Source organism: Budorcas taxicolor, chromosome 4 (assembly GCF_023091745.1).
Source record: "Budorcas taxicolor isolate Tak-1 chromosome 4, Takin1.1, whole genome shotgun sequence".
Classification (NCBI taxonomy): domain Eukaryota; kingdom Metazoa; phylum Chordata; class Mammalia; order Artiodactyla; family Bovidae; genus Budorcas; species Budorcas taxicolor.
This window is the reverse complement of record NC_068913.1, coordinates 14,265,128-14,292,224: the sequence shown is the minus strand read 5'-3', so window position 1 is coordinate 14,292,224 and position 27,097 is coordinate 14,265,128. Positions and strand designations below refer to the sequence as shown.

At 37.4% G+C, this 27,097-nt stretch overlaps 1 protein-coding gene across 1 annotated transcript in view; it reads right to left on the bottom strand.

Annotated features, from left to right (window-relative positions):
- PPP1R9A (protein phosphatase 1 regulatory subunit 9A) overlaps positions 1-27,097 on the bottom strand; it is a 334,795-nt gene that overhangs the window by 127,699 nt on the left and 179,999 nt on the right. Inside the window, exons 2-4 of the mRNA XM_052638347.1 lie at positions 25,905-26,037; positions 20,419-20,539; positions 256-360 (exon numbers count right to left, since the gene is read on the bottom strand). Coding sequence (XP_052494307.1) covers positions 256-360; positions 20,419-20,539; positions 25,905-26,037 — 359 coding nt within the window. The remainder of the gene's footprint in view (positions 1-255; positions 361-20,418; positions 20,540-25,904; positions 26,038-27,097) is intronic.

The window sequence follows — 27,097 nt, the reverse complement described above, 5'->3', positions numbered from 1 at the left end:
TAGCAATGAAAAACGCTAAAACAGCTCAGCAATTAACCATACTGATACTATATATTTCATATCTTCATGTCTTTCTAGAATATTATTAATATAATTTTTAGTCTTAACTTACATGAACTAATCACAATAAAGAAGGAAAAATTTTAAACTAAAGACAAGTTTTTAGTATTTAGATAAAATTCTTCTGGTACTTACATCAACTAAAATTCAACAAAATATCAAGTAATCAAATTGTATATAACTCAAGTCACATACCTGACATTGCCCTTGGTGTTTCTTAGAACTGTTGCAGCAAAATTCTGTGTGACACCCACCAAGCTGATTCCATCCACTTCCACAATCTGGTCATTGACTTGTATTCTTTGGGAAGAGGGAAAAAATTACCCACAATTAGTTTTACGGATAATATATTCCCACTCGCAAAAAATGAGTTGACAAAATATTTTAAAGTTACTCTTACTGTTTCAAAAATTTGTCTCCAAGCTCCAGATCTTTGTCAAAGGTTTTTGTCTATTTGGGAGCTCAAACCATTTCATTAAAAAAAAATTTCATGAACCCTAGAAAGGAAAAAGCCCTTTGAAATCTTGACCAGTGAGTTTTTGTGATTCTTGGATTACTTAACTTGTTCCCGAGGTTGCAGAACTGAAGCAACAAGTTCTCTGTGCTGTAGTAACTGAGAGAAGCCATGATCTCACTATGTGAGTACAAAGTATGTTCCTAACTTAGAAAGGTCTTAATAAATTGAATTATAAAGCCTCTGAAATTAAAGGAGTGATAATCTAATTGGTTCATAGAGAATAGTAATCACTTTCATAAATTTTCTTTTCTAGTACCTAATGAGAGTTTCAATGTACTAGACATTTAAGAAAAAAATCCTTCTTGGAGATTCTGCTAGAAGCTTAGAAGTTTTTTCATATGAGACCAAGTTCATGTAATAAAAGTGAAAAAGTGAGTCTTTGGATGAATAAGACTAATTTAATAATTCTGGTTTAAAGTAACATTGGAAAAGACCGTGATACTACTGGGAAAGACTGAAGGCAAAAGGAGAAGAGGGCAGCAGAGGATAAGACGGTTAGGGCACATCACCAACTCAGTGAACATGAACTTGAGCAAACTCTGGAATGTTCTACAGTCCATGGGGTCACAAACAGTCAGACACAATTTAGCAACTGAATAACAACAAAGTTTTCTCCATGATTTTATAAAGGTGTGGCTTTATATTTTCGTAAGGAGACCAGTTAATCTGAACTTCCTAAAATTCTGAGACTGACCAGATAGATTACAATATTCCTACATAAAGTTTAAAAAGAAAAAAAAAATATGTTTAACTAAACTGAATCATAATACTAACAAACTTTTACATCAATAGTGATTATGTTTTATAGAGTGCCAGCTTAAAACATGATTTCCAAGATTCTTAGTTATTTCTAAAATCTTGGCCATGATGCTTTTAAACTACACAACTCTCCTTGTGTTAAAGAATGTGCTTATTGTGGCACATTAAGAAGATATAAAAATAGTATAATGGCTATTTTATAGTATAGTATAGTGGCTACAGAAAATGCTGTTTGGTGGTCTGCTAAATTGTTTGTGTATGACAGGTGATTATTACCAACTTCCAAGCTACCAGTGAGGATTGTTACTAGAAGTCAGTTAAGTAGGCAACAAGTTAAATTTTAAATGGATAATTAAGACTATGGTAACAACAACAATGAAAGAAAAAATAAAATCGTGTAAATAAGGTAATGGAAGGAATTTTGTATTTTAAGAAAAGAACAGGCTAGTCCAAATGTATCACCCTGTTTTAGCATATGAAAGAACATAACGATGATCAAAACTTGAATGTGTATAGCAAGTTGATGAAGGTTTAAAGGAATAATTTTTATTTGCCTTGGTTTATACCATCTGGGGCCAAAAAGACACTATAAAATGTGCTGCATTTTGACAAAACTCTCTCAGTTTTAAAGGACTATTCAAAAGATAATTTAAAAAGAGTGTAATCTTCTACTACTAGAGTTACATAGAATGAGTCAATTCTTTTTTCTATGATAGCCCTTCATGTATTTGAAAAATGCTTTTATGCTCCTCCATTTAGGGGTAAAGGATGAGAAGGACACCGGATAAACTAAAGTCATGAGAGGGTTAAGAAGTCATGTGCAATCTGTACAAAGCTTGAAATGATAACAGCAGAAGATTATGAATGGAAGCTCTTTACATCACATTCTCATCAGCATTGTACATATTTTAGATTTTGGCCAGTTGACTAGGTGTCCAGTAGTACTTCTCACTGTTTTAATTTGCAATAATTCACAGATTGGAAGAAAATTTTTATATATCATATATCTTACATGGGGGTGATATCTAGACTACTATAAGGAACAGTTACAACCCAATATTAAAATGACAATCCAACTTAAAAGTAAGTCAGACATAGAAAGAAAAATACCATATGATCTCACTTACATGGGGAATCTAAAAAACAAAACAAACAAACAAAAACCACCAGCTCATACAGACAGACAGATGACTGCCATAGATGGGGGTTGGGGATGGGCAGAATGGGAGAAGGGGGTCAAAAGATACAATCCTCCAGCTATAAAATAAGTCATGGGGATATAATGTACAATGTGGTGACTACAGTTAATAATACTGTATTGCATTTTTGAAAGTTGTCAAGATAGTAGATATTAAACATCCTCATCACAAGAAAAACATTTTTATAACTACATCTGGCAATGGGATGTTAACTAGACTTCCTGAGGTGATCATTTCACAATGTATGTAAATATCAAATCATTATGTTATATATCTGAAACTAATATAATGTTATATGTCAATTATAGCTCAACTTAAAAAAATGAGCAAAGGATCTGAATAGGCATTTCTCCAAAGAAGATTCACAAAAGGCAAATAAGCATATATAAAAGGTGCTCAACACCATTAGTCATCAGGGGACTACAAATCAAAACTAAAGTAAGATATCTCTTCACAGTTACTAAGATGACTATGATCAAAAGACAGATAGTACCCCAAACTAACACAGCACTGTTAATCAACGACACTCCAGTACATATATTAAGAAAAAGACAGATGGTAACTTTAAATGGAGCATAACCTATAAAGATACTGATTCACTGTGTTGTACACCCAAAATTAATATCATATTATAAATCAAACTATACTTGAATCAAAAAAAAATAACAAGAAGTCTTCATGAGATGTGGAGACACTGTAATCCACATACATTACAGGTAACACTTTAACCATCCAGTAGTTTTACAAAGCGTTAAACACAGAGTAACCATATGAGTCAGAAATTCCACCCCTGACTATATACTCAAAAGAAATGAAAACCTGTTCACACAAAATTTGCACATGAATATTCAAAGCAAAATTATTCATAATAGCCAAAAAGTAGAAACAACCCAAATATCCATCAGTTGGTGCCAGAATAAACAATATATGAAATATGCACTCAATGGAATATTATTTGGAAATGAAATGTGATAGATGCTGCAACATGAATAAACCTTGGAAACATTATACTAGTGAAAAAAGCCAGTCACAAAAGATCACATGCTATATGATTCCATTTATATGAAGTCCAGAAGAAGCAAATCTCTACATGCAGTTGACGGGTGCCTAAAGGGGAGGGAGGAGGGAAAGCTGTGTCTTTCAAATCTGCACAGAAGTACAATATGAGCTGCCAGAAGCCTGACCATACTGGATAGGATCGTCTAGGGCACTGGTTCTCAAACTGCCTAAGTGCAATGGGACAATGGAGTCATTCTGAAAATTTAAAATTTCTCAAGTTGCACCTTTTGCAAAATTCTCATTCAGAAGATACAGAGTAAAGTACAGGACAGACATTTTTTCCCCCTCAATTTTGTCTATTATAAATAAAGTTACCATACAAGTCTTTATGTAGACAAACATTTTCATTTTTGTTGGAAATTACCAACAAGTAGAATTGCTGGCTTGAAAGGTTAAGTATATGTTTAAAAGTACTGCCGAACTATTTCCTAAGTGCCTGTAAAATGTTACGTTCCCACAAACTATGTAAGAGTGTGTGGGGCCCTACGTGGGAAACCTTAAAAAAAAGGGGCTAGCTTTTGCGGTTGGAAGCCAAGATGGCGTCTGTCGGAAGAGATAGGGGCGTGGCCTATGTTAAAGTTTTTGATTGGCTCTCTTGACTTCCGTACACGTGGATGGTGCGTGATTACCATAGACTCCTGTTAAGCTCATGACGACTTGACCTATTATAATTCGACCTTTAACATGATTGGTGCAACTATGGCATATTAATTTGACCTTTAATGTGATTGGTAAAACTATGGCATATTATAATTTGACCTTTAACGTGATTGGTGCAACTATGGGAGGGCCCTCTAGAACCCCCTTGCTTGCCTATATAAACCAAGAGTTTGTGGCAATAAAGCGGAACTGCTTAGACGGAACCCCTTAGACGGAACCCCTGTAGCGTCTGATTGTCTCTCGCTCGCCTAAGGGCTGGGCTGGCGGACAGCAGGCTCACCTCTCCTCAGGATCCCTCGGCTTTGCTGAGGGAAGTTCCACTGCCTGTTTCTTTCTGCGGAGCACCCCCTGCACGAGTATTCCATTTCTCCATATCCTTGCTAACGTTTTACATTGTTAGCATTCTCAACTTTAGCCGTTCTAGTAGGTATGGTATCTCACTGCAGTTTTAATCTGTATCCTCTAAGGACTAATGATGTTGAACAAATATTCATATGCTATCGAACATTCATATATATTTTCTTTGAAACAACTACACAAATCTTTCATTTGTATTTTTGAAATACAATTATTTTTATTTGTGGGTTTTTTGTTACTGAGTTGTAAGTTTTCTTCACACCCTTGACGCAAATCCTCACATGAATGTTTAACAAATATTTTCTTCTTGTCTATATAGATTCCCTTTATCTTTTCATAACCATGCCTCTTAAAGAACAAAAGTTTTTATTTTAATAAAGTTTACTTTTTTCTTTAAAAGTCCATGCTTTGTGTCCTGTCTCAGAAATCTTTGCTTAATGGTAGGACACAAATACTTTCACCTATGTATTCTCTTAGTTTTTCATGGAACTCTGATGCCTAGATCTATAATTTTGAGTTAATCTGTATACGGTGTAAGATAAGGTGTGTGGTTTAGTTGTTTTGTTTTCCATATGGATATCTACTTTTAAAAAAATTTTATTTTATGTTGGAGTATAGTGGATTAACAATGTTGTGTTAGTTCCAGGTGTACAGCAAGGTGATTCAACCATACACATATATACATGTACCTATTATTTTTCAAATTATTTTCCCATTTAGGTTATTACAGAATATTGGATATCTAATCCTTACAGCACTATTTGTAGAAAAGATTATACATTTTACCACTGAATTATTATAGCACTTTAATTGAAAGTCAACTGACTATATCTGTTTCAGTCTATTCTTACTTTCTATTCTACTCCATTGATCCATTTCAATTTTTATACCAATATCGTATGGCCTTGGTTATAGAAATTTTGTAGTAAGTCTTGAGAAAAATCAGGTAAGGTCAGTCCTCTAACTTTATTCTTCTACAGAATTGGTATTCTAGGTCCATTATGTTTCTATATGCATTTTGGAACCAGCTAGTCGATTTCTTTTTTTCTTTTTTTCCCCACAAAAAAGAAGACTCCTAAGATTTTTATTTGATTTCTTTGAAAATACACATCAGAATGAGGATATCTGACATCTTTTCTGGTTTTGTAAATATGGGGTTGTTTGCTACCAAGGTCTGGACTCTATAGCTCAGGTCATCCATCTTCCTTATTCATTCTTAATGTTCACCATGCTTGCAAGATGGGAGGCTAGGTCAGGGTAGAGGTTAGAAATGGATATTCTGTTTCAAAGTGAAAGTTGCTTCGTGGCCTCCAAGCAAAAAGGAGAGAAGAATCAAATCAACAAAACTAGAAATGAAAAAGGAGAATATAGAACAGACAATGCAGAAATACAAAGTATTATAAAAGACTATTATGAACAGCTGTATGGAGATAAAATGGGTAACCTGAAGAAATGGACAGATTCTTAGAAAAGTTCAGACTGAACCAGGAAGAAGTAGAAATTATGAACAACCCAATTAGAAGCACTGAAATTGAAGCTGTGATCAAACATCTCCCAAAAAACAAAAGCCCAGGACTAGGTGGCTTCACAGGACAATTCTATCAAACATTTAGAGAACAGCTAATGCCTATCCTTCTAAAACTCTTTCAAAAAATTGCAGAGGAAGGAACACTTCCAAACTCATTCTACGAGGCCACCATCACCCTGATACCAAAACCAGAGACAGCAGACAAAAAAGAAAACTACAGGCCATGTCACTGATGAACATAGATGCAAAAATCCTCAACAGAATTTCAGCAAACAGGATTCAGCAGCACATCAAAAAGTTCATACACCATGAGCAAGCTGGGTTTGTTCCAGGGATGCAAGGATTCTTCAATGTACAAAAAACAATATGATACACCGTATTAACAAATTGAAAGATAAAAACCATATGATCATCTCAATAGATGCAGAAAAAGCCTTGGACAAAATTCAGGACCCATTTATGATTAAAACGCTTCACAAAATGGGCATAGAAGGGACCTACCTCATCATCGTAAAGGCCATATATGATAAGCCTACAGCAAACATTATTCTCAATGGTGAAAAACTGAAAGCATTCCACCTAACATCAGGAACAAGACAAAGGAGTCCACTTTCACCACTATTATTCAACATAGTTTTAGAAGTCCTAGCTACAGCAATCAGAGAAGGAAAAGAAAGAAAAGGAATCCAGATTGGAGAAGAAGTAAAGTTCTCACTGTTTCCAGATGACATGATACTGTACATAGAAAATCCTAAAGATAGTATCAGAAAATTACTAGAGCTAATCAGTGAATACAGCAAAGTTGCAGGATACAAAATCAATGCACAGAAATCACTTGCATTTCTATATACTAACAATGAAAAATCAGAAAGCGAAATTAAGGAACCAATCCCATTCACCATTCCAAGAAAAAGAATTAAATATCTAGGAATAAACTTACCTCAGGAGACAAAAGAACTGTACACAGAAAACTATAAGACACTAATGAAAGAAATCAAAGACAACAGAAACAGATGGAGAGATATCCCATGTTCCTGGATAGGAAGAATCAATATTGTGAAAATGACGATACTACCAAACACAATCTACAGATTCAGTGAGATCCCTATCAAATTACCAATGGCAGTTTTCACAGAACTGGAACAAAAAATTTCACAATTCATATGGAAACACAAAAGACCCTGAATAGCCTAAGCAGTCCTGAGAAAGAAGAATGGAGCTGGAGGAAACAACCTTCCTGACTTCAGATTATACTACAAAGCTACAGTCATCAAGGCAGTATGGTACTGCCAAAGAAACAGAAATATTGACCAACAGAACAAGATGGAAAGCCCAGAAGTAAATCCATATACCTATGGGTACCTTATTTTTGACAAGAGGCAAGAATTATACAATGGGGCAAGGATTGCCTCTTCAAGAAATGGTGCTGGGAAACCTGGACAGCTGCATGTAAAAGAATGAAATTCGAACACTTCCTAACACCATACACGAAGATAAACTCAAAATGGATTAAAGACCTAAATGCAAGACCAGAAACTATAAAACTCTTAAACATAGGCAAAACATTTGATGTCATAAATCAAAGCAAGATCCTCTATGACCCACCTCCTAGAGTAATAGAAATAAAAACAAAAGTAAACAAGTGAGACTGATTAAACTTAAAAGCTTTTGCACAGCAAAGGAAACTATAAGCCAGGTGAAAAGACAGCCCTCAGAATGGGAGAAAATAACAGCAAATGAAACAACTGACAAAGGATTAATTTCCAAAATACACATACAACTCAATCAAAAAGTGGGAAAAAGACTTAAACAGACATTTCTCCAAAGAAGACATACAGATGCCTATCAAACTCATGAAAAGATGCTCAATATTGCTCATTATTAGAGAAATGCAAATCAAAACTACAATGAGATACCACTTCCAACAAATCAGAATGGCCATGATCAAAGAGTCTACAAACAATAATGCTGGAGAGCATTTGGAGCAAAGGAACGCTCTTGCACTGCTGGTGGGAATGTAAATTGATACAGCCTCTATGGAAGATGGTATGGAGATTCCTTAAAAAGCTAGGAATAAAACCACTATACGACCCCGCAATCCCACTCCTGGGCATACACCCTGAGGAAACCGAGATTGAAAGAGACACGTGCATCCCATGTGTCATTGCAGCACTACTGACAATAGCTGGAACATGGAAGCAACCTAGATGTCCATCGACAGATGAATGGACAAAGAAGTTACAGAATGGATAAAGAAGTGGTATGTATACAGATATGTATACAGAATGGAATATTACTCAGCCATAAAATGAAATGTATTTGAGTCAGTTCTAATGAAGTCGATGAACCTAGAACCTATCATACTAAGTGAAGTAAGTCAGAAAGAGAAAGATAACTTTCGTATTGTAACACACATATATGGAGTCTACCAAAATGGTACTGGAGAATTTATTTACAGGGCAACAGTGGAGAAACAGACATAGAGAATAGACTTATGCACGTGGGGAGAGGGGAGGAGAGGGTGAGATGTATGGAAACAGCAACATGGAAACTCACATTACCACATGTAAAACAGATGGCCAACGGGAATTTGCTGTATGGCTCAGGAAACTCAAACAAGGGCTCCATATCAACCTAGAGGGGTGGGATGGTGAGGGAGATGGGAGGGAGGTTCAAAAGGGAGGGGATATGTGTATACCTATGGCTGATTCATGTTGAGGTTTCACAGAAAACAACAAAATTCTGTAAAGCAATTATCCTTCAGTTAATAAATTAAAACAGTGGAAAAAAGAATCTGAGGGACATTCTAAATATATATATATATATATACACACAAGAAAGTAAGATATTAATGGGCAAAATGAAAGAACAAAATATGACTAGGAAGTTTATACCTAAAGCCATGAAAAACAGAATAAACATAGAAAACAGCATGTTCAGATCAAAGAAAAGAGAAATTCACTTTCTTTTATGATAAATATTAGATAATCATAAGACACACGTGAAATAAATGAGTAAGTTCTACATGCACCAAGACTGGGATACAAATTTGGGAGTAATTCATATAGAGTCATTTAAAAAATGACTTGAATACAAAAATGAGTTCAAGATGCTCCCTTTGGAAGAGAAACATTCTTTCAATGCAGGGTGAAAATAGGAGGATCTATACTGAAGGAGAACCTGGAAAGTCTCTTTCCCTCTCCTTCTCTCTCTCTCTCTCTCACACACACACACATGCACACACACACAAACACACACACCAATAAAAACAAAGATCAAGGAAACGGACATGGATCTCATTGAAATGAATGACTATAACGACACTGAGAAGATTAAGATAAGGCCTAAGAAATGTTACTTGGATGTCTCAAAAAGGAGGTAAATAATTTTAAAGCAATAAATTTGATAGAAAATTAAGGCTAGAAACTAAATATAGAATTTTACTATGTTGTTTAAAGTTTCACTTTAATTCTGTCTATTATACTTGATCACTTTTTATTATCAGAGTGGGGAAACAGAAGAAAGTTCACTACAGTTAAGAAGTCGAATCAGTGGCATGGACTACTTATTTGTAGAAATTAGCACTAAAAGAACAGATGGTAACACAGTAGTAAAAAAGGCAGCAGGAAAAAAAGCACACTGAAAATAATTTGTAGAACAAGAAAGAAATATAACTGTCCAGTAAACAACTTAAAAACAAGAAAGTATCAAATTCTTCAAAATTTTATAACACGATATTCAATCTTAACGAGGGTGCAGGAGACTACTCTTGGGGCTTGATAGGTGGTGCAGCACTAAAGAGCCTGCCTGCCAACGCAGGAGATGCACGAGATGCGGGGTCAATTCCTGGGTCGGGAGGATCCCCTGGAGTAGGAAATGGCAACCCACTGCAGTAGTCTCACCTGGAGAATCCCATGGACAGAGAAGCCTGGCGGGCACAGTCCACGGGGGTCACAAAGAGTCAGATATGACTAAGAGCACGCACACACATACACAACCTACTCTTTGACACTGCTGGGGAGCATATATTGAGCAATGTTTCTTAAAGGCAGGTTAGCAACACATTTCTGCAACATTTAAAGCACAATTTACTTTGACATAGTAATTCTGCTTCAAGGAAGTACTTTCAAAAAATAATCAGAGATATTTAAAATGACTTTTACATAAAAATGCTAACCTGATCAACATCTTGAAATAATATACTAGTATAACAATACTTCCCTCATGGTTCAGGTGGTAAAGAATCTGCCTGCAATGCAGGACACTGGGGTTCAATCCCTGGGTCAGGAAGATCCCCTGGAAAAAGAAATGGTAACCCACTCCAGTGTTCTCGTCTGGCAAAGTTCATGGACAGAGGAGCCTGGTGGGCTACAGTCCAAGGGGGTTGCAGGAGTCAGACACAGCTTGGTGACTAAACAACAGCAATATGTAAATGCTTTACATATACAAGGACTGCCCTGGTGGCTCAGAAGGTAAAGCGTCTGCCTGCAATGCAGGAGACCCGGGTCAGTCCCTCGATTGGGAAGATCCTCTGGAGAAGGAAATGGCAACCCACTTCAGTACTTTTGCCTGGAAAATCCCATGGACACAGGAGCCTGGCAGGCTACAGTCCATGGGGTCACAAAGAGTCAGACACGATTGGGCGACTTCACTTTCACTTACATATATAATACTATGGCATAATACATCTTTAAAGTCTGTTGTAGAAAAAGTATTTAATATGTGATATAACATAACATACTATTTGAGCACAGGCTCTGGAATAAGATATCCTAAGTTCACAGCTAGGCTCTGCAACTTACTTGCTATGATTATATAAGAGGAGTCATTGCTTTCTTATATGTAAAACAGAAATAACAATAATTTCATGTATTTAATCAAAGCTATTAGTGAGATTAAAAAGGTACAAAATATTTTTTAATTTAAATTTATTTAATTGGAGGCTAATTAAAAAATTTAAAAAATAGAAAAAGGTACAAAATATAAAGAACACAGCACATTGCCTGACAATATAGTAAGCACTCAACAAATACTGTCTTGATGAATTGCCGGGGTCCAGCCCTGGTGGATCCAGGGTAATTCAAAGCGGCACAGAGTCGGCGATTAGGGGAAGAATTATTTAATTAGAGATATAAAGAGAGATTAGGGAAGAATACTGTAGTGAGAGAGAGGAGAGAAAATAGAGGACAAAATGAGGCTGTATTCCTTGGTTTCCATAGAAAGCCAATAAAGCCCCAAAACAAGGCACTTACACCATCTATGTAGGGCCACAGGCGCCCTCGTAAATAGCGGAGGGTGCCCCACCTTAGGCTCCCTCTCGCCTGGGTCACAGAAGCCCAGGTAAATAAGTAGACATGGCGAGCCTATATGCTCCAGAGGGGAATCAGCCAGAAAACAGAGTGAGAAGAAAACACGGGGGGAGCCAGATTTCCAAGAAACTGGTCCGTCTCTTTATTTTCCAGGAAAGCTTTCATACTTTAAGTTGTAGATAGAGATGAATGGATAATACAAAGTCATGCAGGGTCAGCAGCCCTGACCCTTATCGAGACCAGGCTTTCTCTCTGCATACCTAGCTGTATACACAAGTCTTAGATGATTTACATCATCTTCTGGCCAGGAGGCCTATTAGCATTTTATAGCCCTTTTCTGATAAGGGTCCGTCAACCAGAAAACTTCTTTGCCCTAAGAGTGTTGTTCTTACTAAAGTCCGGTGCCACTCTCAGAAAGCACTAACTAAGGTTACATTCTTACATAGCAAGGACACAACAATTTATAACAAAGAAAGAGGAATACAGTAATTAATAACAAAGAGAAAATTCACTAACTCAAAAGTCTAGTATTGCTAACATCAAAACTACTATATTCCTTTTTCTATATCCCAATTACATTGATTAATGTCCTCCAGGTACCTAAAAGATAAAGGATATGGAGGCCTGGCGGCAATCATTAACTCAGCAATGAAACCCTTCACCAATACAATTCTTCAGTTCAGTTCAGTTCAGTTCAGTTGCTCAGTCATGTCCGACTCTTTGCGACCGCATGAATCGCAGCACGCCAGGCCTCCCTGTCCATCACCAACTCCCAGAGTTCACTCAGACTCACGTCCATCGAGTCCGTGATGCCATCCAGCCATCTCATCCTCTGTCATCCCCTTCTCCTCCTGCCCCCAATCCCTCCCAGCATCAGAGTCTTTTCCAATGAGTCAACTCTTCTCATGAGGTGGCCAAAGTACTGGAGTTTCAGCTTTAGCATCATTCCTTCCAAGGAAATCCCAGGGCTGATCTCCTTCAGAACAGACTGGTTGGATCTCCTTGCAGTCCAAGGGCCTCTCAAGAGTCTTCTCCAACACCACAGTTCAAAAGCATCAATTTTTCGGTGCTCAGCCTTCTTCACAGTCCAGCTCTCACATCCGTACATGACTACTGGAAAAACCATAGCCTTGACTAGATGGACCTTAGTTTGCAAAGTAATGTCTCTGCTTTTGAATATGCTGTCTAGGTTGGTCATAACTTTTCTTCCAAGGAGTAAGTGTCTTTTAATTTCATGGCTGCAATCACCATCTGCAGTGGTTTTGGAGTGCAAAAAAATAAAGTCTGATACAGTTTCCACTGTTTCCCCATCTATTTCCCATGAAGTGATGGGACCGGATGCCATGATCTTTGTTTTCTAGCTCTTTTTAAAAAGGCTCTATATCTTTAAGATATTTTATATCTTTAAGCTTCCCATGCCTTTGCGGTTGGGGGGCTATAAACAATCACATGCTTAGCTTTAAAAGTCCAGGTAAACCTGTCAGGCAAGTTAGAGAGCCATCAGATGGGTCTGAGCTGAGACACTCCTTTTATATGCAGGAGACTGTTAACTGGAGCTCTAAGTTAACTTTTTCCAGAGGAAGGTGTTCGGGGATAGCCCCCTGTTAATGTCATAGGAGTGGGTGAAAGTCATAAAATAATAAGACAGACAGATTCTGGTTTTGGGGTAGATGCTTGAGAAGTTCCAGGGGGGCCCCATGAGGCCTGACCTGCCTTTGCATGTCAGGCCCCTTCCTCATGACCTTTGCCATAGGTGGGATTCCCCATGCTGGCTCCTGGCAATGAATAAAATGCATGAAAATGCATAAAGCTATATATTCAATTGATCTTAATTCTATAAGAAAGTAAACCTAAGCATATGCACAGAAAAAACTCTGGAAGGAAATTTACCAGCAAGATTTGAAGAGTGGTCAACTCTACATGGTGGGTTTACATGAGATTTTCATTTTCTTCTTTACATTTTCTATACTTTCCAAATTTTTACCCATAAACAAGTATTACATTTATAATTTTAAAATGTTCTCTAAAGTTAGCACATGCTTATTTGACAAGTGATGATGGCATTTTACAGTGACTGTAGAAATAATATAAAAGGTTTTGCTCTAGAAGGTGGGCTGGAGGAAGCACAAGCTGGAATCAAGATTGCCTGGAGAAATATCAATAACCTCAGATATGCAGATGACACCACCCTTTTGAGCCTCTTGATGAAAGTGAAAGAAGAGAGTGAAAAAGTTGGCTTACAGCTCAACGTTCAGAAAACTAAGATCATGGCATCCGGTCCCATCACTTCATGGCAAATAGATGGGGAAACAGGGGAAACAGTGACTGACTTTATTTTTCTGGGCTCCAAAATCACTGCAGATGGTGATTGCAGTCATGAAGTTAAAAGACACGTACTCCTTGGAAGGAAAGTTATGACCAACCTAGACAGCATATTGAAAAGCAAAGACATTACTTTGCCAACAAAGGTCCGTCTAGTCAAGGCTATGGTTTTTCCAGTAGTCATGTACGGTTGTGAGAATTGGACTGCGAAGAACGCTGAAAGTGAAAGTGAAAGTGAAGTCACTCAGTCGTGTCCGACTCTTTGCGACCCCATGGACTGTAGCCCACCAAGCTCCTCCATCCATGGGATTCTCCAGGCAAGAATACTGGAGTGGGTTGCCATTTCCTTCTCCAAGAATGCCGAGTGCCGAAGAATTGATGCTTTTGAACTGCGGTGTTGGAGAAGACTCTTGAGAGTCCCTTGGACTGAAGGAGATCCAACCAGAGCATTCCAAAGGAGATCAGTCCTGGGTGTTCATTGGAAGGACTGATGTTGAAGCTGAAACTCCAAAACTTTGGCCACCTGATGCGAAGAGCTGACTCATTTGAAAAGTCCCTGATGCTGGGAAAGATTGAGGTCAGGAGGAGAAGGGGATGACAGAGGATGAGACGGTTGGATGGCATCACCAACTTGATGGACTTGGGTTTAGGTGTACTCCAGGAGTGGGTGATGGACAGGGAGGCCTGGCATGCTGCAGTTCATGGGGTCACAAAGAGTCGGACACAACTGTGCCACTGAACTGAACTGAAGCATTATAGTCACTGGTTCTTTATTAAAGATGCAAATGTGAATAACCATAAAACAACTAGACTAAAGGCTCTGGACTAAAGAATCTATAACTTATAGCCCAAAGCCAAAAAGACATTGTCTTAAAATGTAAAGAACAGGGTAATTCATACAAATGGTTTTGAGCTCTTGTTTTACAACAAATTTCACAACGCTTATCAAATATTATAAATTTAAGCATAAAATAAACAATATTTATTATTCATATTATAGCAATTCCTAATTGTCTTAACTCATCTCTGTAGGCATTCTTATATTTATGCACACCCAAGAAACTAAAACGAGAAAATACATCTGGAAAAAGCTCTAAATGGACAAAAAAAGCCTGTCAACCTAGAATCCTATACAAAGAGAAAACATATTTTTAAAAAATCAAAGGTGAAACAAAGGCTTATTCAGATATACAAAGCTGAAAGAATTCATCACCAGCAGATCTGGTGATAAAATGGTAAAGGATATTCCTCAGGCAGAAGACAAGTGATACTAAGTAGAAATACATATTTCACAAAGGAATAAAGAATACTAGAAACAGAAGACAGTAGAGCTATAAAGCATCCCATGTAACATGAAGAGTGGCAACAGATATTTGGCTGGATTTGCTCTCCAAATTCAGAGACCAGTGTAAGAAAGAGGCATCTCACAATAAAAACGCAGGTCTTTGATCCTATATAATTCTTCCTGCCTGCCTTAATACAGAGAGCATTAAGGAGATAAAGAGAGCTCAATATTATTTGATTATTATTTTCATTCAAAGGGTATTAATTTAAAATTTTTTTCACATTTCAAAGTGATATTCATTAAAGAAAGGATCTAAAAATCTGATACACAATTAAAACAAGAAAATTAAAGCTACCTTTAAATGAGAAAAGAGGAAGAGAGGGATGGAAGTTCCACAGATTTTGCTATTTAATTTGAAAGTGAAAGTGAAGTCGCTCAGTCATGTCCAACTCTTTGCGACCCCATGGACTGCAGCCCACCAGGCTCCTCCATCCATGGGATTCTCCAGGCAAGAATACTGGAGTGGGTGCCATTTCCTTCTTCAGAGGAACTTCCTGACCCAGGGATCGAACCCAGGTCTCCCACATTGCAGGCATACGCTTTAACCTCTGAGCCACCAGGGAAGCCATTTAATTTGAAGGGCATTTCAATTTACCTTTTTAGAGGTAAGTTGTAAGGGGACGACAGAGGATGAGATGGCTGGATGGCATCACTGACTCGATGGATGTGAGTCTGAGTGAACTCCGGGAGTTGGTGATGGACAGGGAGGCCTGGCGTGCTGCGGTTCATGAGGTCGCAAAGAGTCGGACACGACTGAGTGACTGAACTGAACTTAATATTATTTAATAAAAACTTAGAGCAAAGTGTAAATGGCTATCATGCCACTCAGCTAAATTACAAGCTACCCTCTAAATTATAAGGCAAAATAGCACAATAAAAGAGAGAGAAAACACAGAAAAAGAAAAGGTTAGGTCTTAAGAGTAAATGTCATGAAAGCAACTGAAACACAGGTATTCACTTATTCAACAAATATTTAATGAGCACCTCCGACATTTCAGGTGTCATATGAAATGATGCAGACAGACATGAAGACAAATTCAGAATGTGAAGATATCATATCGAATAGTAAGGGAGACCCAAAACTTTTTAACTATACTAGATAGTCAGGAGATAAATATCCATGGCAAATTTTTAAAACTACTTAAAATGTGATTAGTTTCTGAGACATCTTGAAGGGGTAAAAACATCACAATACAAAATGCTTCTTATATCAGGGGTGGTAAGGGAAGAGGAGGGAGAAAAAAGTATTTTCTCTATATATCTGTTTATTTGACATACCTTGAAGGAAGATTAACCAAATTTGAGATAACACTGAAATCATTTTCTTAACGAAGAGTTATTAAGAAGTTAGAAAGCTATAAGCTATAAAGCTATAATACAGCAAGCTAGAAAGCTATAATACAGACTCAGTCTTTTAAAGGTAAAAGGAACATCTAACCTGGAACTTTAATTTTGTCCACAACTGAGTTCTGAAGAGTAACTTTCCCAAGGCCACATGGTGATTATTTAAATTGCAGTTTAAACTATATAAAGTATTACATATTCTCTATAGAAAGATTAAATATTCCATATTTGCTGAAATAGAAATACAGACTAGAGCCATTCAACCCTTTGATGTATATTAATTATACGTTTCTTGAGAGAAAGAAAGAGGGAAAAAAAGAGAGAGAGACGGGAATGAGGTGGGAGAAGGATGAAAAGAATGGAAAACGTATCTGCATAAGAAGCACATTATACTCATCATACTGTTTTGTAAATCCTAAGGTCCATCTAGTCAAGGCTATGGTTTTTCCAGTGGTCATGTATGGATGTGAGAGTTGGACTGTGAAGAAGGCTGAGCACTGAAGAATTGATGCTTTTGAACTGTGGTGTTGGAGAAGACTCTTGAGAGGCCCTTGGACTGCAAGGAGATCCAACCAGTCCATTCTGAAGGAGATCAGCCCTGGATTTCTTTGGAAGGAATGATGCTAAAGCTGAAACTCCAGTACTTTGGCCACCTCATGCAAAGAGTTGACTCATTGGAAAAGACTCTGATGCTGGGAGGGACTGGGGACAGGAGGAGAAGGGGATGACAGAGGATGAGATGGCTGGATGGCATCACGGACTCGATGGACGTGAGTCTGAGTGCACTCCGGGAGTTGGTGATGGACAGGGAGGCCTGGCGTGCTGCGATTCATGCGGTCGCAAAGAGTCGGACATGACTGAGCGACTGAACTGAACTGAACTAAATACAATATATTTCTGTATCAGTAAGTACAAATAACTTTGTATATCAGTAAGTATACAATATATTTCTATATCAGTAAGTATACATGTATTGACTGGAGACAGCAACCAAAATGTTCCTTTTGTAATTTTTTTACACTGATAACTTTTAAATAGAAAATTATAAATGCTATGCAAATGAGTATACTTTTAATGGTGGAAATAAGTATAATAATTTAAAAGATGTGAACACTGCCATAGGTATAATAATGTGACCCCTTACTTTCAAATATATACATATACACACACATATATGTGTGTGTATATATATAGGTCACATGATCCCAAAGATTTTCATTTCATTACCTCTACTTGTCTTTTTTAATATATTCACTGAGGCATTTATTAAGTATCTATTGTAACAACAGCAGGATTACTGTACTAGGTAAATATTCATTTAAAAGGTCTCAGGAAATGCACACTGGGATGGGTACAGCAAAGTTCTCATATCAACGTAAATATTAAAACTACACAGGAGAAAACGTCAGTAAACAGGTTAACATAAAAGAAACCTAATTTTAAAAATGAGTGACATAAAAGCAAATAGTTCTGAGTTTAGAAAACAGGAACTGACTAACTGGATAATAAGAAATTCTCTTTTTTTCTTCAATGAATTGCCTTCTCACTATTTTAATGGTGTTTTTTGGTGAACAAGAGCACTTAATTCTATTTATTTATTTTTGGTCACTCAGCTGCAGGATCCTAGTGCCCATCCTGGGGCTGAAGCTGCTCCACACTGGAAGGGTGGAGTTTTAACCCCTGGATCACCAGAGAAGGCCTCTGATTCTCTACTTTTTTTGTCTTTAAATCAATTTGTGTTTTGGTTTGGCTTTGGGGCCCATTCACTTAAGAGAGGTGATTGATAATAATTAATATTGTTTGAATATTAACAATAAGAATTATTCCCTATCACTTTAGAATGATTTATATTTTTCATGAAACATAAAGAAAAAAGATGTCGATTTTTGCAAACAAATTTTAACTCACTTGGAAGAAAGGTTCTAAATTAATAATAGGAAATACTACTGCTGCTGCTAAGTTGCTTCAGCAGTGTCCAACCCTGTGCGACCCCATAGACAGCAGACCACTAGGCTCCTCTGTCCCTGGGATCCTCCAGGCAAGAACACTGGAGTGGGCTCCCATTTCCTTCTCCAATGCATTAGAGTGAAAAGTGAAAGTGAAGTCACTCAGTCGTGTCTGACTCTTGCGACCCCATGGACTGCAGACTACCAGGCTCCTCCATCCATGGGATTTTTCAGGCAAGAGGACTGGAGTGGGTTGCCATTTAGGAAATACTACTATCATCACAAAAGACAATCTTTTATGGGAATATTTTATTGCACAGGGAAGCCTGGCACGCTGCAGTCCATGGGATTGTAAAAGAGTCGGACAAGACTTAGCACCTGAACAACAACAATTACAGAATCCACTGACAGAGCAAAGAAGTTATTTCCTTCACTAAGACAATAAATTACTTTTAAACACAAAATATTAATATCCCACTTTCTTTGTTTTAAGTATAACACCTAGTCAGCTGAAGATTCACTCAAAACATTCATTTCAGACCTTTTTTGTTTAAGTGTTCAGATCAGTTCAGTTCAGTTGCTCAGTCGTGTCCGACTCTTTGCGACCCCATGAACCGCAGCAGCCAGGCCTCCCCATCCATCACCAACCCCCAGAGTTTACCCAAACCCACGTCCATTGAGTCAGTGATGCCATCCAACCATCTCATCCTCTGTCATCCCCTTCTCCTGCCCTCAGTCTTTCCCAGCATCAGGGTCTTTTCAAATCAGTCAGATCTTCGCATCAGGTGGCCAAAGTATTGGAGTTTCAGCTTCAAAATCAATCCTACCAATGAACATCCAGGACTAATCTCCTTTAGGATGGTCTGGTTGGATCTCCTTGCAGTCCAAAGGACTCTCAAGAGTCTTCTCGAATGTGTTATGGGAATACAAATAAGGTTACTCTGGTAAGATGTGATCCCTAACCACATAGAAAGAGATGATAATGAAGGTGTGGCTTCCTATTTAAACAAATCAATTTAGTTCCTCTGAAGGTGTGGCTTTATATTTAAATAAATCAGTTTTATTTATCAGTCCTCTATTTAAATAAATTAGTTCCCCTTGGGAAACATCTTCAGATATCAATATGTTCTTAGAATTACAAAAGAAATATTACTACTACTGGTTTCACTGGAGATTCACAAATGATTTTCAACATGGTTTATTATTTCTAGATAAGATCGTGAAAGAAATACAAACTTAAACCTTGAAAAAAATCAAAGCCAGTTATTAATATTTAATTTTCTGGAAAAAATAAGATTTTATTTCATTGATTTGGGCACTCATATTTTTTGGTCTACTTTTATTTCTACTGCCAATCCTCTGTATCATCCCCAATTTGTTGCATCAGTAGCTAGGTAAGGATTAATCAAAATCTTTAAAGATACTTATAGCTCAAGATGATGAAAGCTCAGACATAAAATATGAATATCTGATGCTCTGATGTGTATCCAATTATCCCAAGAGGATGTTTAACCCTCTCCGAGAGATTCCACAGGTCTAGATGGCACTCAAGAACCTATGTTTTTAGACAACACATTTTGAGAGACATTGATCTTCACAATCACCATCATTGCAGGATCCAAGTTCCTATTCTCTCTTCTACCACTGTCATTTTCAGAGGTGCCAGAACGACTATCATTTGTCTTGATATTTCTCAAGTGAAACTATATGCTGATCTCCATAGTTCATATTGTTAAATGATATATACCATGTTTTGATCACTATCCACGAGCTAGACAGATGAATGGATATATACAAAGGAAGACAGATATAGATAACAGACCCATCCACCTATTTATCTAATATACATTACAGAAATATATTCTGACTACAAATCAGAAAATAATTCAAATATCTTAACATTTTCCACATCTGAGACACACTCTGAAATTCTGTTCTAAAAAATCAAAAGAAAGCTACCAATGAAAGAAATTCCCAGAAGACTTTAGATGTTAACAACAGTAGCTGGTTTACCTGCCATCTCGCTGAGCAGCACCACCTTCTGTCACTGTCTTGACAAATATCCCCAGCTTTTCAAGGCCTGCATCTGCTCCAACACCCATTCCAATAATACTTATGCCAAGTCCATCTTCATCTATGAAAAAGGAAAAAAGTGAACGACCTTAATTTTACACTCATCCAGAATTAGCTTCTGAGATCTATTTGCTGCTTTTAATTTTGTTCTTTGTGAACTATACTGACATGTTTGCTTTGACAGAATTTTATCTTATACTGGGGAGCAAAGATGTTAAATGGGGCTGGTGCACTGGGATGACCCAGAGGGTTGGTATGGGGAGGGAGGAGGGAGGGGGGTTCAGGATGGGGAACACATGTACGCCTGTGGAGGATTCATGTTGATGTGTGGCAGAACCAATACAATATTGTAAAGTAATTAGCCTCCAATTAAAATAAATAAATTTAAATTTAAAAAAAAGATCCCTTAAAAGGCTTGTTAGTTTATTTTCACTTTACTATTGCAGTTGGCTATTCATTGTGATCCCTGGAAAAGGTAATAACTTGATTACTGAACAATCAATCTATCTGAAAACACAGCCTAACTAAATAATACAGTATTTTTAAGCACAGAGCATACATACTCACACATATATGTTTGAGTACATAATTTTAAATTAATGTGATTATAATACATCTGGAATTTCCCAACTATTTATGTGGTCTTCTTTTTCTCTTTTAACTTGGGCCATGTGCCCATTCATGTTAATAAGATGGTAAGTATCTCTCAATATTTTCCTCTGTTCTACTATACAAGCATATAAACATATGATCAGATAAAATATATACATATATGTGCATATAATTGAATATACATATTACATAGTATTTAATTTTCCTTATTTCCTTTACACAAACAAGATCATATTATACCTACTTCTCTCTGCAGCTTATTTTTCTGATCCAATGATAAGATATCAACTTATATAGCCTTAAATCACTTATAATGCATAACAGTTCATGGTGAGAAGGTGTCATAATTTATCCAACCATTTCTCTATAAACAGGCATTCACTTCTGTTTTCATTTTATTGGACCTTTGAACAATATTGACAATCACATTTTTAAATTCAGATACAATTTTCCTTTCTGTGAACACATATATTTTAACATTAATGAAATAAAAGATACACTATTTGCATTCCACATTTTTTGGTCAACATTCAAAGCTGTTTTCTGATAGCCTCAAAGTCTTTATAATAATGGTGCATTAGCTGTATAAAAATAGATACGAACTAATCAACAGTGTTGGATTGATTTAAAAAAATAAACTGGCTCATGTACTCAATAGAACGTTTCATGCTTTTAAAAGACTCTTTAGCAATAATCTTTAATTTGCTAAGTATTCTCAGCTAGTAATTTTTTGAATAGGGTTCATCTCATTGATTATTACTTATTACTAGCTTCTGCTTTAAGTATTTCTAAGTACAATTCATAACCCTACATTTTTAGTCTGCTGCTGCTGCTGCTGCTGCTGCTGCTGCTGCCAAGTTGCTTCAGTTGTGTCCGACTCTGTGCAACCCCAGAGACGGCAGCCCACCAGGGTCCCCGTCCCTGGGATTCTCCAGGCAAGAACACTGGAGTGGGTCACCATTTCCTTCTCCAATGGGTGAAAGGAAAAGTGAAAGTGAAGTCATTCAGTCGTGTCTGACTCTTAGCGACCCCATGGACTGCAGCCCACCAGGCTCCTCCGCCCATGGGATTTTCCAGGCAAGAGTACTGGAGCGGCATATCTAAACACTGTCTAATGCCTGTCCTGCCCCAGACCAGACACTCACCCTGTCTACAATATATGGTTCCCCTCCCCCTGAGGCCCCTCTCCAGAGCTTTAGGCCCGCTGCCTCCGAGATGCCCCCACCCAGCACCCCGCCCTCCGCCAGGCCGCCTAAGCCCAGGGGCAGCTCCCGTGGCTTGGCACTGGGCTCCTCCCCGCCTGTCCCCACACCTCCAGGTTGTCCTCCACACTTGCCAGATTAATCCTCGGGAAGACGCACATCACTCTCCCACTCAGAAGCCCTGCCCGGCATACCAGTGGCTAAGCTCCTTAGCTGGCATCCATAGGCCAGGCACAGGCCATCCACGATGGGCCTCGACACACACACCTGCATGTTTTTTCTCAGTGCGTGGTCTTGCATGGGTAGTACTGCGTGGGCAGCCTAGTATGGATGCACATTTGTGCTTGGGCCAGCCCTGGGCTGCTACAGACTGTTTACCCACCTGGAAAATATTTTCTAAGGACAAATTCCTGGGAGTCGAATTTGTGTTTAAAGGATAGGAGGCTTTTGCTCCATGTTGCCAAATTGCCCTGTGTAAAGACTGTGCCAGTTTACATTCCCGTCACAGACGGGCAAGGCCTGTCCCCCTGCATTCCTGCATGTGCTGGTCTCACTGGTCCATTTTCAAATGGGGTGGCATTGCATTGCATTACTTCAGGCGCCTAAAAAGGCGTGGGGAAAAAACATTAGAAACGTCTGAGTGGCTGTTACTGAGGTCACCTATAAGGCAGTTATGTCTTAAAAAGATTTGGCTTAGTTGGGGAGATAAGACATATGACAAATTTTTAGTCTACATATGTTTAAAAATATGCCATTTAGCAAAAGTGTGATGTCTTTGCTCAGTTGTATGCTAAAGAAAGCTAGTACAGAGTTTGATCCCCAGCTGAAGGCACATTCACATTGATTTCAGGCATAGGTACCTCTCCACTGTGAGAACTGTTGACTAAATGAGTGATCGCTGGGGACTTTCCTTCACTCCTTACATTTAGAAGATTTGCACACTTCGTTTTCCATGTTTATTACATTCTAATTGTTTCCCTGGTATAGGTATTCATATTCATTAAGAGGCATTCTCGTTCTAAAAACTTTCCTACATTCGCTGTAGCTTTACAGTTTCTCCCTAGAATGAGGCTTCTTATGCACATGAAGGTCAGATCTGTGCTGAAAGCTCTTCCTTATTGGTTACACGTATATAGTTGCTTCTGTTACACAAATTCTCTTATGTGTATAAAAGTTAGCTGTATTCAGAATTATTGCACATATTTATCACATTCATAGGATTTCTCTAGAGTGTGAATGTTCATGTTTACGAAGGGATTAATAATGCCCAAAAGCCTTCCCAGTGTTTACATTTAGTGAGTTTGCTCTTGTGTTGTTTAAAAGATGATCGCTGTAGACTTTTCCACATTGAATAATGTTGCAGGGCTTCTATCCTGTATGAAATCTTTGGTGAATATTAAGTATTAGGGGGATTCTTATCCGTATTCATTGTATTTATAGAACTTTTGTTCATTATGAATTAACACATGTCAAGCCAACGTTAAGTTCCCACACTCAGTATATTCAAAGGGCTCCTCTCAATTGTGGATTCTCTGTACTACCATGCCATTTAATAGTTTCTTCTAACAAATATCCTGCATGAAAATTACATCTTAGTTTTTAAATCCATTTTCTCTCCCTGGACTCAGGTTTTAGTGAAATCATCTCCCTTCCTTTCATAGCTCCTCTTGATGCTCTAACTGGAAAATTACTCAGTCTTGCAAAGATGAAAATGCAACTGTGGGCAAAGCAGTATGTTGGCTTGAGCCACTCTCAATTCAGTGCAGACCACCTGAAAGACACAGCGATAACAGAAAGAAAACTAAAGGAAGAGGACAATCAGCCCAGAGATCATCTGACTGATTTCATCTCTGTACAGCTTCTCTGAGATGGCAAGCATGGGTGAACTCCAGAGCCACACACTTGAAGGCTTTGATTCCTGTGGTTGCACCATCAAGAACCCAGCACCCATCCTGTCTTATATATTTTACTAGGAACAGGCAGAGCACGAAGTATGCAAAACATCCAGGTAAAGATGGGAAAGACTCAAAGGCTATGTTAGGAAGATGCTGTCACCACCTTCTGGAGCTCAGAGCTTATTTTCTCTACCAGGAAAAAAAAAAATCTCATGTTGGTTCAGCATTCGCCTCACTGCTAGTGAGGTTTGAGCTTGTATTCATAGGAATGTGGGCCATTCAATTTCCTCTAAAGTAAAGTGCCAATTTTTCTAATGAGTTTTGCCTGTCTCTTTCGTCCTGATAATTTACAGACTCTTAGAATATTCTAGCTATTAATTCCATGTCACCTATAATGAATATTTCCCCTCCTAAATATATCACTAATCTGTTGGCTTTGTTTGACAATATTGCCTTTAAAAGTTTAAAATTTTGAATGAGTGAATTGGTCCATTTTTATTTTATAATTTCTGATTTTCCAAACGGTTAAGCCCCTCCTCCCAGAAGCCCAGATGTAGATATACGTTTTCATAAAATATCTTTGTTTTTTAATATTTTACTATTTGATTCATGTAGTTTACCTTTCTATATGATATAATGAAAATGAAGTTTTCCCAACTTAACATTCTTTCAGATAGATGCTCAGTTATGCCAGAATAATTTGTAAAGTACCCTGTTACTCCTAAATTAGAGTATCTCACGTGTCACATTATTAAATTTTCATGCACACTAACATCATTCTCTGGACCTTGTAATTTGTTTCATTGATCAACTGCTGTATGATTACAATTTGTTCTGATTGTAGAGGATTTACATTACATTCAGATATTTGGAAAATTAAATTATTTCACTTTCTTTTTCATACTTCTCTTAGGTCTGTATTTTTCCATGTAAATTTTAGTACTGTATTATGCTATCCCCTCTCCCAATGTAACTGATGACAGTTCTATTTGAATTGCATTAAATTTATATATTACTTTATCAGGATCAAAGATACCTATCAGATATAGGAGAGACTTTCCTATACTGAGTCTCCCCATCCAAGAATGCAGAATATCTATTTACTTAGATCCTGTATCTTTAATCAAGATCTTCAGTCAGGATCCTATATCTTTAATGGGCTTCCCAGGTGTCTCAGCTGGTAAAGAATCCTCCTGCAATCCAGGAGACCTGGGTTCAGTGCCTCAGTTGGGAGGATCCCCTGGAGAATGGAACGGTTACCCACTCCAGTATCTTGGCCAGGAGAATTCCATCGGGTCGCAAAGAGTCGGGCACGACCGAGCAACTTGCACTTTCACTTTTGTATCTTTAATTACCCCAAACAAACACCTAGGCCAAGCTCTCATAGCAGCTCTCCCTGGACTCTTCACATGCACCAGTGGTTTGCAGGAATACAAGAAAACATCAGACCTCATTCACACTTCCCTACTCCTAGTCACAAATCCAGCCAACTAAAGTAGATGGGTTTCAGGAAGGATGGTAATGGAGGAATCTTTCAATATAACATCTATACAGAATTCATATAAACTGTTTTTGAAATTAAAAAAATAAAACCTTCCATGAGAATGAAAACTTTCTCCAATCCTTAGGGGGAAAAAAGGCTATACTTAGGGAAAATAAAGTCATTTCTATACTATTAAAATACCAGCATAACATTAACATTGCAGAGCTCATATACCTTTTTCTAGTTCCACTGGGAAAAGTTCCAGCTTTTCTACACGTTTTTCAAGTTCATACTCAGCCGAAGCAGCCACAGGGTCAACTTCATCATTCCTCCTGTCATAGTCTTCATTGGAGTATGTGCTGAAGACCTGTAGTAAGATGTCAACAATAAGATGAAAATCCAGAAAAGAAAGCTTTCTTAATTTAAAAAATTCTGCTAAGTATCTAAAACTACATAAGTTAAAAATTTTGTATGAAGAATTTCTTCTATACAACTGTTTTGTCATCAAATCAATAGAGATGTTAGGAAAAGGAAAACTGAATCAGAATAAAAGTAACTCACTAACTTAAAAAGTGTACCACTTTTAATAATTTGAGAGACAACACTAGCCAACAGCTAATCATTACATGGTTATCAATATTTATCACTTTTTACAGAATCAGGGTATACCATATTAGCTGCAATAAAACTACGGTAAAGCATCCTGAGCATGCTGCTAGGGCAAATGCCCACATGTAATGCATTCCATGCTATGACCTGTAAAAGCCCTGGTGTGGTAGTGTGCTGGTACTAGAATTATATTTGAAACATAAAATCATTGAAACTGACTTCTATTGTATACTGTACCAGGCAGTGTTAAGCTCTCATCTGTCATCTCTCATTTTACTTGCATGCAAATATAAATTAAATTCTCATTGAACATTTTAATGAAATCACTATCAAAATATTGCTGAAGATCTGCAGAAAAAATAGAATATTGGTAGGTCTTTCTTCCTGACCTAAATCATTCAAAAGATCATTACATGTGGTCTTCAAATGTAGCCATAAGAAACGTATTATCCTTATTTCTGCTGAAATATTTGATTTATTTTAAAAGTAACTGGAAGTTGGTTTACAATCCCTCACTTAATACATTAAAGAATATTCAAAAGAAAGAAATATATAATTCATCAAACCAAATTAATTTGCATGATAAAAATTGACATTTTCAATTAAATTCAATAGTTATGAAGTATTCAAACTATGCCTGACAAAACTCTGTCATGTCTTCCAAAATTTAAAATCTCAGAGTGAGCAGTTTTTTAAAAAATATGCATAAAAAGTGATAATAAACGTAGAAAGCAGGACTGAAGGTCAAAGATGGAAGAAATCAAGTCTATTGTCTATCAAGCTGGCCCTGCTAGTCCAGATGTGGTTTACATTCATAT